The sequence below is a fragment of the Lepidochelys olivacea genome (assembly GCF_965140295.1).
Source record: "Lepidochelys olivacea isolate rLepOli2 genome assembly, chromosome: 1".
Classification (NCBI taxonomy): domain Eukaryota; kingdom Metazoa; phylum Chordata; order Testudines; family Cheloniidae; genus Lepidochelys; species Lepidochelys olivacea.
Window position 1 is genome coordinate 324499135 of NC_140411.1, and position 15888 is coordinate 324515022.

Sequence of the window (15888 nt, forward strand, 5' to 3'; positions counted from 1 at the left end):
GTTCCACAAAACCAAAACCACCTATCCTATTTTCTCTTTAATGGTTCTCCATGTGCGGGAGATTTCTCCCTCTACCTCCTTTTTCTGGAGGAAAGGGTACTCGCTCTGTCCAGGGAGGAGGCGCCTAGAGAGTCCCTAGGATGGATAAAAATCAATGATTTAAAAAATAAATAAATAAAAATTGAATTTTTTTTTATTTAAAATCGGATTTTTTTGATAAAATGCTTTTTGAGGAAAAAACCTACCTAAAAGATAGTTTTAATTAAGATACCTTTGAGCTATAATGTATCTCATCATGGAATAGGGATTACAAATTCTAATTCTATAGTATGACAATATATTCATGTAACATTTAAGAAAAGTTTTGTAAATGAGTTCCAATAGTTCATGGATTAGGGACCCAATCTTATGGGGTTCCAGGGGCTTCTGTATAGATTATTTAGGTTAATCTTTCTATCAAACCAATGGGACTCAGTGCTCAGTCTAGAAGATACCATCAGAGATGCTTAGTTTTGCAGTTCTTAAACTGTGGATTTGTGTCTCCAGAGATAACATCCTTGTTAACAGCAAAAATGTTTTTAAAATAAAAATAAATACATACATACATAATAGAGAGGCAAGAAATAACAGACCTCAACCCTATTGTCCCTCTGCAAATTTGTGTACACAGAGTCAATCCCTTACCTCTCTCTAAAAGTGCAAAGTTTCAAAAAGTTCAATGAATAGAAGATTGTTGGGGGTAGAACAGATCTGTACAAAGGAGAAGAAGTCTGGAGATAAATGTGAGAAGAGAGGGAGAGGGACAGGCACTAGAAACAAAAGTGAAACTGTTTGAGCAGCATATTCCAGAAGTCTTGAGGTCTTTCTGAGTGTAGCCTTCATTGATTTGAGATCTACCATTCTCTCACTAGAAAGGAAACCCTATAATGGCAGCAGGCCGTAAAAGAGACCCAGTTTGGGAATATTTTAATGAAGTTCCTCTACCTGTGGGTAAGACAAGCATGCATGCAAAATGCAAACAGTGCAACAAAGAAATGCAAGGTCTGGTTTCCCGAATGAAACAACATCATGAAAACTGTTCCTTCTCAGGAGGAAGCGGTGTTGAAGATGATGAAACGAACATGTTTGAACATGCAGGATCTTTAGGTTGGTAAACTTTTTTATATCATTCTTCTTTAAGGACTGCCTGTCTTCCTTTTGGACTATTCTTGAATTCTCATGTTACTCTATATTTTTTGCTCAAACAACTATGGTACTATCATTTTAGATGCAGTTGTGATAAATAAATAGCTGAAATTGGCAGATCTTCCTTTTACAATTTCACCTTTAAAGTAGTACTGAGTGTCAGTGAAAGCAATAAGTAATACTAAATGAGCAGTATGGTAATAATAATTAAATAACTGCATTGACTTATTTTGTTTAGGAGAATCCATCCTCAACATGCAGGATTCTGAAGACTATCCACCTTCAAGATCACCATCATTTTCTATAGTTTCAGAGTTATCTGCCAATCATAGTGTTTCAGTCACATCATCATGTATGTCACATAGCCACAGTATATCACCTGTAGCAAAAAGAAAAAAAAAACTCCATCACCCAGAAACAACCATAGATAAGTTTGTGATCAGAACCAGAGGATTACAAAAAGAGGTTTACTCATCAAGACCAGGATACAGTCCACCCAACAGAGCAGATGTCGCAGGCAAATTGCTGGATAAGGTGTATGAAAGAGAAACTGAGCAGCATGCAAAAGGTCTAGAGCATAAAATTGTTAACCTGAGTCTTGATGGGTGGAGCAATATCCACAATGATCCTATTGTGCTTGTGTGACAACAGAAGGAGGGAATGTCTGTCTTACAGAAAAAATTGATACATCAGGAAATGCACACACAGCAGAATACTTACAAGAAGCAGCAGTAAAAGCTATAACAAACTGAAAAAAATTTCAAATTTCTAGTACGCAGCTTGGTCACAGACAATGCTACAAATGTATCCAAGATGAGAAGAAATTGTTTAGAAGAGAATCCCAAGCTAATAACATACGGTTGCAGTGCTCATTTGATGCAACTCCTAGCCAAAGACTTCAGTGTTCCAGAAATAAGGCTAATTTTGTTGAAATTGAAAAATACTTCCGTAACTACCACTTTGCAGCAGCTGCTCTGAAAAAAGTGGGAGGAACCAAGCTAACTCTCCCACAAGACATGCCATGGAACTCAGGAGTGGACTGTTTTGAGCACTATCTCAAAAACTGGCCTAATCTAATGACAGTTTGTGAACAAAATCATGAAAAAAATAGATGGCACCGTCACAGCCAAAGTTCTCAACATTAGGCTTAAGAGAAATGTTGAACACATGCTGAATACCCTGAAGCCTATTTCTGTAGCCTTGAACAAAATGCAGGGAAATAGCTGCTTTATTGCTGATATGGTTGAAATTTGGAAGGAACTGAGTGAGATGTTAAAAAAAGAAATATGCAATGACAGAGTTAAATTACAAGCATTATAAAAACAAATGGAACAAGCACTATCTCCAGCTCATTTTCTTGCAAATAGTCTCAATACTCAGTACCAGGGTCAAACCTTAACTGCTGAAGAAGAGGAGTTGGCTGTGACATGGACATCCCACAATCATTCCTCCATAATGCCAACTATAATAAACTTCAGAGGTAAGGGTGAACCATTCAAGAAATAGATTTTGCTGATGAGGTTTTAAAGAAAGTCACTCCAATGAACTGGAGGAAGTCACTTAAGCATTTGGATTCAGAGACTGTTGAAGTGATAATCCCACTTTTAGCAGCAGCAGCTTCTTCTGCTGGTGTAGAAAGAATATTTTCTTCCTTTGGACTAATTAATTCCAAATTGAGAAATAGTTTGGGACCTGAAAAAGCAGGAAAGCTTGTTTTTCTTTTCCAGATTAAGAACAAACAGGAAAATGAAGGTGAAGACAACTGACTTAGCTGCAGAAAGCCAATATTTTAAGTTTCTGATGTTGACCTGGCTGAAATAGTCAATTTAATTTTTGTTTTTTAAACATTTCATTTAAAATTGTTTTTAACTAAAATAGTTAACAAAACCAAAAAACTGATTTTAAAAAAACTTGAATGTTTAACTAAATTCAAAAATTCATATGCATGTTTTATTAAAATATTATATGTTCGCTGTTGAAGAAAAAAATCCAGAATACATAACATTTAAATGTCTGTCTGGTGACGTTCTCCTCCTAATACAGCATGGCAAGAAAATCCTCCAAATATTAATGGATTAACCTGCTGACTTGGAGATATTTATGAAGTCATTAGGAGATGACTTATCTGCTTCAATTACCGTTAGTAAATGAAATAACCAATAATTCACTTTCTGATATAGCTATAAAACTAATCTGAAAAGTTTTCAAAATAAATCACTTTAAAAATGTATAGTGTGTACCTTCTAAAAATGAAACCTACATCTATCTCTGAGTTGTGAAGAATATATATTAAGGTTATAACAACCAACAAGAATGCACTTTTATGTAGAAATCCATGATTAAATCGAGTCTTCCTAACTAATGATTTAAATCAATTTGATTTAAATCAAATCCACCCTGAAAGTCCCCCCGAATGGGTTTTTTCCAGGATCAGAAGGTGGCAGTAGGGATTTCTCCATAAGAATCATATTGAGCCAGAGATCTCTATCCCTCCTCACTCTGGCTTTGAGGTTGCTGCAGTGGGCACATTTCTGAGGAATGTGCACCTCCTGTAAGCAACGGACGCACTGCGAGTGCCCACCGGAGACAGTAATAGCATCCTTGCACGAACTGCTTCTTTTAAAGCCTGGAGAGCCTGGCATTTTTGTTTTCTCTCTCTTTTTTTTTTTTTTTGGAAACATTTCAATGAAAGAGAAAAAACAGACAGGTTTTTCCCCGTGTTTTGTTTGTTTAGAGAAAAGTCTAATTAATTAAAAACAGAAACCTAAGCCTAACGATGAACTAAGTACTAATAACTAAAAGTTAACAAACAACTATTTCCAACTCTCTTCTAGGTTTTTTCAACCCTGCTTTTGGAGCTCAGTCTGCACCCAAGAACAGCTGAGAAGGAACTGAGGGGGTGAGGCCACGTGAGTGCTAGATGAAGCGCCAATGGCACAGTGAGGTAGCTACTATACATGCACGCCCCAACACCAGGCACTGCTACTGAAAATCTCTGATCGGTGGCACTGGGACACACCAACACCTGAAGTGGAGAACCCACAGGGACAGCATTCGAATAAGAAATTAAGGTTAAAATTAAAAGCTAGCTATTTATCTTATTGACAAGATTAAAACCATAATCAAAGCTGTTTCTATAGTGAACCATTTCTAAACCTACACTTACAAATATAAAACGGATCATCATCCCAAAAAAGAACAAAATCTCACTTAAGGCACTACACTCAATGTAGTTAAAAGACAGTTGAGAACAAAGAAAGGAGACAAGATATTTAAATACATCTTCAATTCATTTGATAATTACCCAAAACAGAAAAGAAACATAATAAAAATCTATAATGGAAAATTATTTGAGTCACCTATCAATTTATTTTCTCCAAGACGCTGTGTCTGCCACAATGCATATGGCAAAGTACCTCTATAAATTAATAGAAATGACCACACCTTATGAGGCAGCACTTATTTATCCAAGAATGATGCACTTACGCAATTGCCTTTTCCAGTCTGCTTCCCTGTGATCCAACTATCTCTCCTAGTGTACAAAACACTTGTCCCAAAAAATCCTGAAAAGAAAAAAGGTCATAAGACACCAATACATCCTGTTTTTTCATTGATCTGATCTTTGAACTTTCCTAGAACACATTTATCCTGTTTTTCATTATTGAGCTTTACTATCTGCATACGCATTTATATTCTGCCAAATATTGTTGTGGAATTACACAATGATTCATAAGTCAGACTTTACTTACATTTGATATAAAATTAGGTACATTAAAAACCTGGGGTGTGTTACATTGTATACTATACATATTACCGTATTTCTAATTTTAAAGTAAAAGGAGTTTCTTTCAGTTACTCTTTTACATTAAAAATTAAACTTTTAATTCTTGTAATACTTTCTTAGAAACTTAAATAGCATTTTCTAGCAATAATTCCCCCTTGCCTAATTTTTTTGTCCTTTATTTTCAAATAAACCTGAAATTTAACTTTGCTTTCTGATGACTACTTTGTGCACCAGTAACATCAGTGATCTCCGGGTACCCTGAGAGTAATGATTAGGTTTAATTTATAAAAGCAGAGCATAAAATGTTGCTGTCAGAAATATAAAGGGAAGGGTAAACCCCTTTAAAATCCCTCCTGGCCAGAGGAAAAATCCTCTCAACTGTAAAGGGTTAGGCAGCTAAAGGTAACCTCGCTGGCACCTGACCAAAATGACCAATGAGGAGACAAGATACTTTCAAAAGCTGGGTGGAGGGAGAGAAACAAAGGGTCTGTGTGTCTGTCTATATGCTGCTTTTGCTGGGGATAGACCAGGAATGGAGTCTTAGAACTTTAGTAAGTAATCTAGCTAGGTATGTGTTAGATTATGATTTCTTTAAATGGCTGAGAAAAGAATTGTGCTGAATAGAATGACTATTTCTGTCTCTGTGTCTTTTTTGTAACAGAAGGTTTTGCCTAGAGGGATTCTCTATGTTTTGAATCTAATTACCCTGTAAGGTATCTACCATCCTGATTTTACAGGGGTGATTCCTTTACTTCTATTTCTATTAAAAGTCTTCTTGTAAGAAAATTGAATGCTTTTTCATTGTTCTCAGATCCAAGGGTTTGGGTCTGTGGTCACCTATGCAAATTGATGAGGATTTTTACCAAACCTTTCCCAGGAAGTGGGGTGCAAGGGTTGGGAGGATTTTGGGGGGAAAGACGTGTCCAAATGACGTTTCCCAGTAAATCCAGTTAGAGTTTGGCGGTGGCAGTGGATATTCCAAGGACAAAGGATAAAATTAATTTGTACCTTGGGGAAGTTTTAACCTAAGCTGGTAAAAGTAAGCTTAGGAGGTTTTCATGCAGGTCCCCACATCTGTACCCTAGAGTTCAGAGTGGGGGAGGAACCTTGACAGTTGCATCTACTGCTTTGTAAATTATTAATTTCATCAATAAAAGTAATTTAAATAAAAATAAGTATAAATGAGCATGTCTATAAGCCTCCCCCTAACCAAATTATAACACAATTGACTGAATTCTACAGTGACTTGTACCTTATGCAACCTCAGAGATGTCACTGTGGCTTTAAGTAGTTGAAAGTGTCCCTTTAATGATGGATACTTGATTTTTTATTCTGATAAGGCTACTATGCATACTGGAAACCAAATCACATTTAAAAACCCATCTCACTTCAAGACAAGAGGTTAACATTCCATGGCATCTATTCCCATAAATTCTATATATGAGAAAGACCTTATGCGGTTTTACAAGTTGACAAGCGAAGACATGTAGTGGTTTAATCCCTTTAGTGAATAAGTATTTTAGACAGAAAATAATAGAGTGATTGCAGTTCTCATCAATATAACTATTGGCACAAGAATCATTCATTAAGACACGCTGAACAAATAAATATAATAATCACAAATAAATATAATGCAAAGTTTCAAAAATGACCTTTCAGCCTAAAACACTGCTATACAGGTTCGACAGTATTTTTATACATGTTTAAATAAGGTCAGTGGTGAGCTGGAGCCAGTTCACACCGGTTCACATGAACCGGTTGTTAAATTTTGAACCAGTTGTTAAAAATAGTTACGGCTCCCTGAGCTCCCAGCTGGGGAAGCTCCCCCGGCCCTTCCCCCACCTTTCCCCCTCTTGCAAAGCCTCAGCGTACTGCACAGCCAGCACCAGCGCTCTGGACTGCTCCTGGGCAGCTCTGCAGCTCCTGCCGCTTTGAGCGGTGTGGTAAGGGGGTGGGTCTGCGAGCTCCAGTGGGCCACGCAGCATCCACATACGCTGTGCTGAGTGGCATGGTAAGGGGGCCAGGCCGGGAGAAGGGGTTATATAAGGGGAAGGGAGCAGTTGGAGGGGGCAGAGGTCCTGGGGGGGGGGGCGGTCAGGAGATGGGGGGAGGGTTGGGTAGGTGTGGGAGTTCTGGGGGGTCTGTCGGGCAGGGCCGATGCAACCACTAGGTGGACTAGGTGGCCGCCTAGGGTACCAAGTGGTTGGGGGCGCCAAAAACTGGTGCCCCCCAAATTTTTTTTAAACAGCGGAACACAAGGCTGCCGCTGCTCCCCACCTCCAGAGGGGCCGCCTGCGGCGCGGCCAATCCCTCCCCTCGAGGGAGCAGCCAGCAGCGGAGTGGGGAAGGGGAGGGTCTAGCACTAGCAGCTGCGCCTTCTTCCCTGCGCCACAGGCCGAGCCGAGCTCCCCGCCGCCCCCAGGGCTCTCAGCAGCAGCTACCGCCACTGCCACTGGGAGCCCCAGGGGTGGCGGGGAGCCCAGCTCGGCCTGCGGCACAAGGAAGAAGGCACAGCTGCGCTCTACTCCTCAGGTGGAGAAACTGGGTGTCTACTCCACCTGCAAGGTACCTAGCTGGGCCACGGAGAGCCGCACGGCCCCGCGGAGCACCAGGGGGTGTATTTGGGAACAACCCGGGCATCCCTCCCCCAGCCATTGCCACCCCCTCCAACACCCACCTTCTCCCCTGTGCATCCCCCACCCCAACAACCCACCCTATCCTGCCACTTTTGCCTCTGGGCAACCTCCACCCAGCAACCCCCCACAGCCAGCCACAGTCACCTTCACCCCTGCATCAACCTCGGGACACCCCCACCCCCCCCCTTGCCATCTCCCTCCTGTCCGCGCCTCCCTTGTGCAAACCCCTACCTGCCACTTTCACCCCACTGGAACAACCCCGGGCACATACACACCCCCGCCTGCCAGCCCCTTGCAACAACCCCCTCCTGCCCACTTCTCCCTTGTGCCACTCCCTCCCTGTCACAAACCCCTTTTGCCTCTGTGCAATCTCTTCCCTGCCATTACACCCCCGCCCCCTCCACCCCTTGGCACATCCCTTAAATCAGAACTTTTTATAGGGAACCGGTTGTTAAGGTTTTGGTACCTCATCACTGAATAAGGTATAACATACAGAAGGACCTGTTGTCTCAAAACATCCATGTGTGATGCGAATAACTAAATAGGAAAAAGAGCCTGAAACAACGACCCACAATTCCCTTTAAAAAAGCTTCAGTTGACTTCAGTGAAAACTGTAGATGCTTGACAATGCTCAGGAATCACTCCATAAATACGAAGTTACTGTCCTATGAAACACCTGAAATTCTCATGGAAACATTGACAATGTCACTGTTAATTTATCTTTCAGAAATGTCAAATGAGAGATATACAATAAATATATTCAGTAATAGCAGACTTAACATTTTAAAATATAGGACTTCTCTGCATTCAGATAAAAGGTAAACTTATTTCCACAGGCCTGGCTCTAAGTAAAGCAAGGTTCTGTGGTTATTGACCTTGGAAACTAGGCTATGTAACTACAGTGTCTGGTTTCAATGTAGGTGCGATCAATATGCATATTGACCTCAGTGGTAGCTGTTGGGTGCTCAGCGCTTTAAAAAAAAAAAAAAAAAAAAATCAGGCAGGTGCCTAAATATGAACTCAGGAGCCTAACTTCAGGCACTTACGTTTAAAAGCACTATATACACACACACACACACACACCTTGATGAAAAATACATTCATGCAACACTACAAGGTTCTATCACTGCAACTGATTTCTCCTGGAGAGAAGTAGTAATTAATGAGCTCTGCAAATAGTATTAATATTTAGGTCTACATTTCATATGCAACATAAGTAAGTTCTGGTTGCAGAAATCAAAACTTTCATTTTCTTCACTTCTGGGGTTTAAATTCTCAGTTACGATGTTACAATAAACTTTTTTTAAAAAATTTGAATTCCTGTGTTGTTAGTGTATCGTGATCCATGAAATTAGTCGGAGGGCCCGTGTTCACTGCGGGGACTATTATGGACAGGTCGCCAGGTGCAATCAGTGGAGTTAGGCTGGAAGCAGCTCAGCCACATGGACAGCACAGTGCATAGGATTTTTAAAAGTGCATAAGATTTTTCCACTTGCTAAACTTAACCTGCAGTCAATTTCAGTCTTTGGTAATGAAACATGATGGCAATGTAGGGTTGCCAACTTTTTAACTGCAGAAAACCAAACACCTTCCCCGAGGCCCTGCCCCCAGCTCTCTACATCCCCCTCCCTCCGTCGCTCGCTCTCCCCCACCCTCACTCACTCGCTTATTTTCATCGGGCTAGGGCAGGGAGTTGGGGTGCAGAAAAGAGTGAGGGCTCTGTCTTGGGGTGTGGGCTCTGGAGTGGGGCCAGGAATCAAGGATTTGTGGTGCAGGAGGGGGCTCCGGAGTGTGGGAGGGGGCTCCAGGCTGGGGTAGGGGATTAGAGCTCCAGCTGGGGATGGGGCTCTGGGGTGGTCCAGGGACGATAGGTTTGTGATGGAGGAGGGGGCTCCAGGCTGGGGTCGAAGGGTTCAGAGTGTGTGAGGGGGCTCCAGTTTGAGATATGGGATTGGAGTGTGGGAGGGATATGGGCTCTCTGCTGGAGCCAGAAATGAGGGGTTCAGGGTGCAGGAGGGGGCTCCTAGCTAAGGTAGGGGGTTGGGGTATGGGAGGGGGTGAGGGCTCCAGCTGGGGGCATGTGCTTTGGGGTGGGACCAGAGATGAAGAGTTTGGGGTGCAGGAAGGGGCTTTGGGCAGGGGCCAAGGGGTTCAGCATGCAGGAGGGGGCTCGGGCCTGGGGCAGGGGATTCAGGTGTGGGCTCCGGGTAGCTCTGACCTCAGGCGCCTCCCAGGAAGCATGACATGTCTCTCTGGCTCCTCGGTGGAGGGGCGGCCAGGGGGCTCCATGCACTGCCGCCGCCCACATTCGCCACCACCTCACATCCCATGGGCTGCGGTTCCCGTCCAATGGAATATGTGGAGCCGCCATTCGGGGCAGCTCCTGGAGGCTGAGATAGTGTGGGGAGACTCCCTGGTCGCCCCTCTGCCTGGAAGTGGCTGCTCCCCAGGAGCTACCTGGCCATAGTGGCTGCTCCCCAGGAGCTACCCGGAATCGGGCAGGGAGCCTGCCAGTCCTGCTGTGCTGCCAACCAGACTTTTAATGGCCACAGACCGGAGCTGCCAGGGTCACTTTTCAACCTGGTGTTCTGGTCGAAAACCAGACACCTGGCAACCCTATGGCAGTGTCAGAGCTGTGAGTTCTCTGAAGTGAAGTAGCTGGCAGCATGAGCCATGGAACTCACTCTGAAACCTCCCTAGAGCCTTGGATTTGGACACATAAACCTAGCTCAGCAATGGACGCAGTGGAACAAGGAGTTTGAACTGTACACATGGACATGCAGGAAGACAAAAACAGCAGCAAAGTAAAACTATTATTTAACCTTACTACAGAACAAGGCAGAGAAGTCTGCACCATTTTGAGCTCATGACTGCCTTAAGCCTTACAGCAGTCCTGGGAGCCCTGGGGAACTATTGCTCCCCAAAGCAGAACAAAACTGTGAAGCAACACAGATTTTTCAACAGAGACCAATCTGAAGGGAAGGGAATAGACCCTAACTGCTACATGCAATTTTCGGGATTTGACAGATTCCCAGATTTGGGCAGAGTAGTCTGCAATGATGACATCATGACTCTCTTTTTGAGTCTGCGAGCATATCAGCTTCATGCTGTTGGGACAGGAAAACAACAAGGGAAGATACGTCCCTCCATCCATGCACTGTTAACAGGGAAACACCCTTTGCGATTTCAGCTGGATAGCAGGGCCTCCTGCAGTATGATTCCTTGGTGTGAATTGGACTTGAAAACACCCATTACAAAGAGCAGGCACGCTCTAATAATGTACAATGAGGGCATAATGCAGCTCAGAGAAAAATGTGACCTCACAGTAACTAACCCAAAAATAAGACAGTACCAACGGAAGTCTGTGGTCATGAATGGTAAGCTCCACAGACCTAATTGGGGAATACATCCATACAAGTCATGGATCTGATCAGGGTGTAACATCAGAATTCTATAGCTGCAGTGCAAGAAGCAAAAAGGGGAGTCCCATGTACAATGGAGACCATTTTAAAAGCACATGAAGAGGCAATGGGTGCCTTGAAGGAAAGCTGCAACTGAAAGTAGACCACAAAATGGAAACTCCATGCTTCCCATGAAGGAAAATACCAGTATGTAGCGGGGTGGACACCTGCTCAGGCCCAGAGAGGTTTAAGATAGCCCTGGGAGAGGGCTGGGGCAGGGGAAGAGCTAGGCCGATTGGCAGAGCAGCCACAGCTGGGGGCCTGCCCCAAACAGACCAGCGGGCCTTATAAAAGCCAGGGAAGCCAGGAGCAGAAGAGCACTCTCTCTCTAGCTCTGAGAGGGAGTGACCTGGCTGCAGAGACCTGAATAAAGGACCTTGTTTGGAGCAAAGCTGGGGAAAGGCCAAGGGAGCCGGAGCTCTGGCCTAGGAAAGATGCAGGCTACAGGCCTCGGAAGGCCTATTAGGTACCGGGGGTGCAGGGGGAGCCCCGGGTAGGCAGAGGCAGCAGGTCCAAACCCAACCTTGCTGGTGATGAGTGGCTCATACTGCAGTCTGCCCCAGGGCGCGGGGGCTAGCTGGTGACTGGCAGGAGCTACGACTGAGGCGAGGTAGGGTTAGTGGGTGGGGCGTGCCCCGGGAGGGGGAGACCCAGAACTGTGGGGGTACTGCCAGGAGGCAGCACCCAGTGAAAGGGGCACTGGGGTCCTAGGAGGAACACGGGAGCCAGCAGCAAGGCGAGACACCAGCCTGAAGAGGACGCTTTGGAGACTGGAACACTAATTCCCAAGGACAACCAGCAGGAGGCGACACCGGTGAGACTGCGCCTGGTTACATAGTGACACTTCGTAATTCAATACTCAAGGAGCTTGAAAGTCTGCAGAGTAGGAGTATCTCAGCACTTGGAGAGGCCAGTACAGCCTGGATAAGCAGCATGGTGGTGTAAAGAAATCATCAGACATATTATGCTTCTGCACAGACACTGAACCAGGCACTGAAGAGATGTTATCAATTGTGGTCAGAGGATAGCAGCATCTTGCCAGGACTTCCCAAAGCCAGACTCTTTACCATCTGATGTGAGGAATTGGTTTGGCACAAACCTGGATAATGAGTCCAGCACGTTGACAACCTTTGCAACACCATTTGGTCACTACAAAGTGCTTTGTATGTTGATGGGCATAAGGGGAGCACTGGAGTTGTTCCAGAGAAGACTCAGTGCTTGGGTAATTATGGCAGATGACAGCTTCATTGTAGTGAAGGGAGTAATTATACAGAAGCTGAATCAGACCATAGCAGAAAACTACAGGCTTTTCTACAGGGATACAGGAAGAACATATAACTGAACCCAGAAAAAATGGTACTCAGACAGCATGAGGTAACATACATTGGATATCTGCTCATAGCAAAGGGACAAAAGAAGATCCCAACAAGATCAACACAATCAGAGATATGTCAGCTCCAGTGGATGTGAAAGGATTATAGCACTTCATAGGAACAATACGTTTTCCGACCAAGTGCTGTCCACTCCTGGCTTCAGTAGTGAAACTAATAGGTCAGCTCACTAGGAGGATGTTGAGTGGGACTAGGTAACTTCCCAACAACAAGAAAAGGAGTACTTGTGGCACCTTAGAGACTAACCAATTTATTTGAGCATAAGCTTTCGTGAGCTACAGCTCACTTCATTGGATGCATACTGTGGAAACTGCAGAAGACATTATATACACAGAGACCATGAAAACAATACCTCCTCCCACCCCACTCTCCTGCTGGTAATAGCTTATCTAAAGTGACCAGTCTCCTTACAACGTGTATGATAATCAAGTTGGGCCATTTCCAGCACAAATCCAGGTTCTCTCACACTCCCCCCCCCAACACACACACAAACTCACTCTCCTGCTGGTAATAGCTCATCCAAACTGACCACTTTCCTTACAATGTGTATGATAATCAAGGTGGGCCATTTCCAGCATAAATCCAAGTTTAACCAGAACGTTGGGGGGGGGGGGGGGGTTAGGAAAAAACAAGGGGAAATAGGCTACCTTGCATAATGACTTAGCCACTCCCAGTCTCTATTTAAGCCTAAATTAATAGTATCCAATTTGCAAATGAGTTCCAATTCAGCAGTTTCTCACTGGAGTCTGGATTTGAAGTTTTTTTGTTGTAAGATAGCGACCTTCATATCTGTAACTGCGTGACCAGAGAGATTGAAGTGTTCTCCAACTGGTTTATGAATGTTATAATGCTTGACATCTATTTGTGTCCATTTATTCTTTTACGTAGAGACTGTCCAGTTTGACCAATGTACATGGCAGAGGGGCATTGCTGGCACATGATGGCATATATCACATTGGTGGATGTGCAGGTGAACGAGCCTCTGATAGTGTGGCTGACGTTATTAGGCCCTGTGATGGTGTCCCCTGAATAGATATGTGGGCACAGTTGGCAATGGGCTTTGTTGCAAGGATAGACTCCTGGGTTAGTGGTTCTGTTGTGTGGTATGTGGTTGCTGGTGAGTATTTGCTTCAGGTTCGGGGGCTGTCTGTAGGCAAGGACTGGCCTGTCTCCCAAGATTTGTGAGAGTGTTGGTCACCCTTCTGGATAGGTTGTAGATCCTTAATAATGCGTTGGAGGGGTTTTAGTTGGGGACTGAAGGTGACGGCTAGTGGCGTTCTGTTATTTTCTTTGTTAGGCCTGTCCTGTAGTAGGTGACTTCTGGGTACTCTTCTGGCTCTATCAATCTGTTTCTTCACTTCCGCAGGTGGGTATTGTAGCTGTAAGAATGCTTGATAGAGATCTTGTAGGTGTTTGTCTCTGTCTGAGGGATTGGAGCAAATGCGGTTGTATCGCAGAGCTTGGCTGTAGACGATGGATCGTGTGGTGTGGTCAGGGTGAAAACTGGAGGCATGTAGGTAGGAATAGCGGTCAGTAAGTTTCCGGTATAGGGTGGTGTTTATGTGACCATTGTTTATTAGCACTGTAGTGTCCAGGAAGTGGATCTCTTGTGTGGACTGGACCAGGCTGAGGTTGATGGTGGGATGGAAATTGTTGAAATCATGGTGGAGTTCCTCAAGGGCTTCTTTTCCATGGGTCCAGATGATGAAGATGTCATCAATATAGCGCAAGTAGAGTAGGGGCGTTAGGGGATGAGAGCTGAGGAAGCGTTGTTCTAAATCAGCCATAAAAGTGTTGGCATACTGTGGGGCCATGCGGGTACCCATAGCAGTGCCGCTTATCTGAAGGCATACATTGTCCCCAAATGTAAAATTGTTATGGGTAAGGACAAAGTCACAAAGTTCAGCCACCAGGTTAGCCGTGACATTATCGGGGATAGTGTTCTTTGTCCTTACCCATAACTATTTTACATTTATAAGTATTTTACATACTATTTTACAGCCTTGTTCCCGTCCTACTCCAGTCTACTGCTTCTCTGATAGCTCCTGACTCCAGCTCAGACGCCCCAGCTTGGCCCCTGGCTCCAACCCTCCAACTTGACCCCTGGCTCCTGCACCAACCATTAGGCATGACTTCTGTGCTAGCCACTGGGCCTGACCACCCACACCACAGTCGTAACATTGAGTGGCCCTTGATGTTTGGTAGGAAGTGATGGCAAGCATATCAGTAGGATGTAACAATGGAAACCCTTACAACTAGTGGAAGGATCCAAAAGGTCTTCCTGGGAGTTGAGGACCCATTGAGATATTGATACCCCCTTAGACAGATGATGCTTAATGGGCGGGTAGACAGACCTAAGCCAGGCTTGAAGACAACGGGAGCGTAGTCTTGCAAGGGATGTTACAAAAGGACGAGCTACCATGTGGTCCAGGGGTTGAAGGCAAAACCTTGCTATGGGTTTGCAGGCTTTGTTGTATCATGGAAGTGAGACTGTGCATTGTGGTGAACCTATTCATGGACACATATGTTCAGGAAGTAGTGGAGTCCAGACTGGCTCCAATGAAGTCTATTGACTGTATAGGTATAAGAATAGATTTTTCCACGTTGAGTCGGATGCCCAAGGAGTGGAAAAAAGATAGGGCCTCATTGGTTACCAACTGCACTCTGAGAAAGGAGCAATCCTTAAGGAGCTAGCTGTCCAGGTAATCTGGAAAGCATTCCTGGGTAGTCAGCACATCAGGAAGTACCAGCATCTCTACCATGGCCTCATGAGGAAGACTATTCTGAGGATGACAACTTCAAGATCTTAGTACTGGAGGAATTTTTGTACTCCAATCCTCATACAGATCCCTGATGCCACTCACTCAAGATTGCTTCTTGGAAGGTTTCTCAGGACGCAACATAGTCTTCTTTGGCAGTGCTAGGATTGCGATACCAGAAAACGTAGACAACTCAGCAGTACCCATGCTATGACATGATGCCTCTTTTTTCTCAAGTCAAAATGGTGACTTTCCCCTTCTCTTGATCTCTCTTTCGACAGAATGGAGTATCTTCCTTTTAGACAGTCTGGAAGACTTTGAGGGTCCCCCAAGGCCTTTTGGTGACCATCCCGGCTTTGGTAAGAGAGTTAAGAAAGACTGCAGACAGAGAAGGCCAAGTTGGAATGTAGGATCTGACCAGGCAAAGAAGAATGGGGTAGGGGAACTCCCCAAAAGAACAAAGTTGTCTTAAATAAATTATAAAGTGGAAAATAAAATAAAAATCACTATATAAATAAAATCTGAAATTTCACCATGTTGTAATTGTAGGGGTCCTGACCCAAAAAGGAGTTTGCTGGGGGAGTCGCAAGGTTATTGTAGGAGGGGGTTGAGGTATTGCTACCCTTACTTCTGTGCTGCCGCCCGCAGAAGTAAATCATAGAATCATAGAAT

The 15888-nt window shown here is 44.2% G+C and overlaps 1 protein-coding gene across 3 annotated transcripts in view; it reads right to left on the reverse strand.

Moving 5' to 3' along the window:
• Positions 1-15888, reverse strand: part of CPNE8 (copine 8) — a 282884-nt gene that overhangs the window by 194689 nt on the left and 72307 nt on the right. For all 3 annotated transcript variants that reach the window (XM_084621135.1, XM_084621137.1, XM_084621136.1), the window contains one exon: positions 4672-4748. In XM_084621135.1, coding sequence (XP_084477261.1) covers positions 4672-4748 — 77 coding nt within the window. The remainder of the gene's footprint in view (positions 1-4671; positions 4749-15888) is intronic.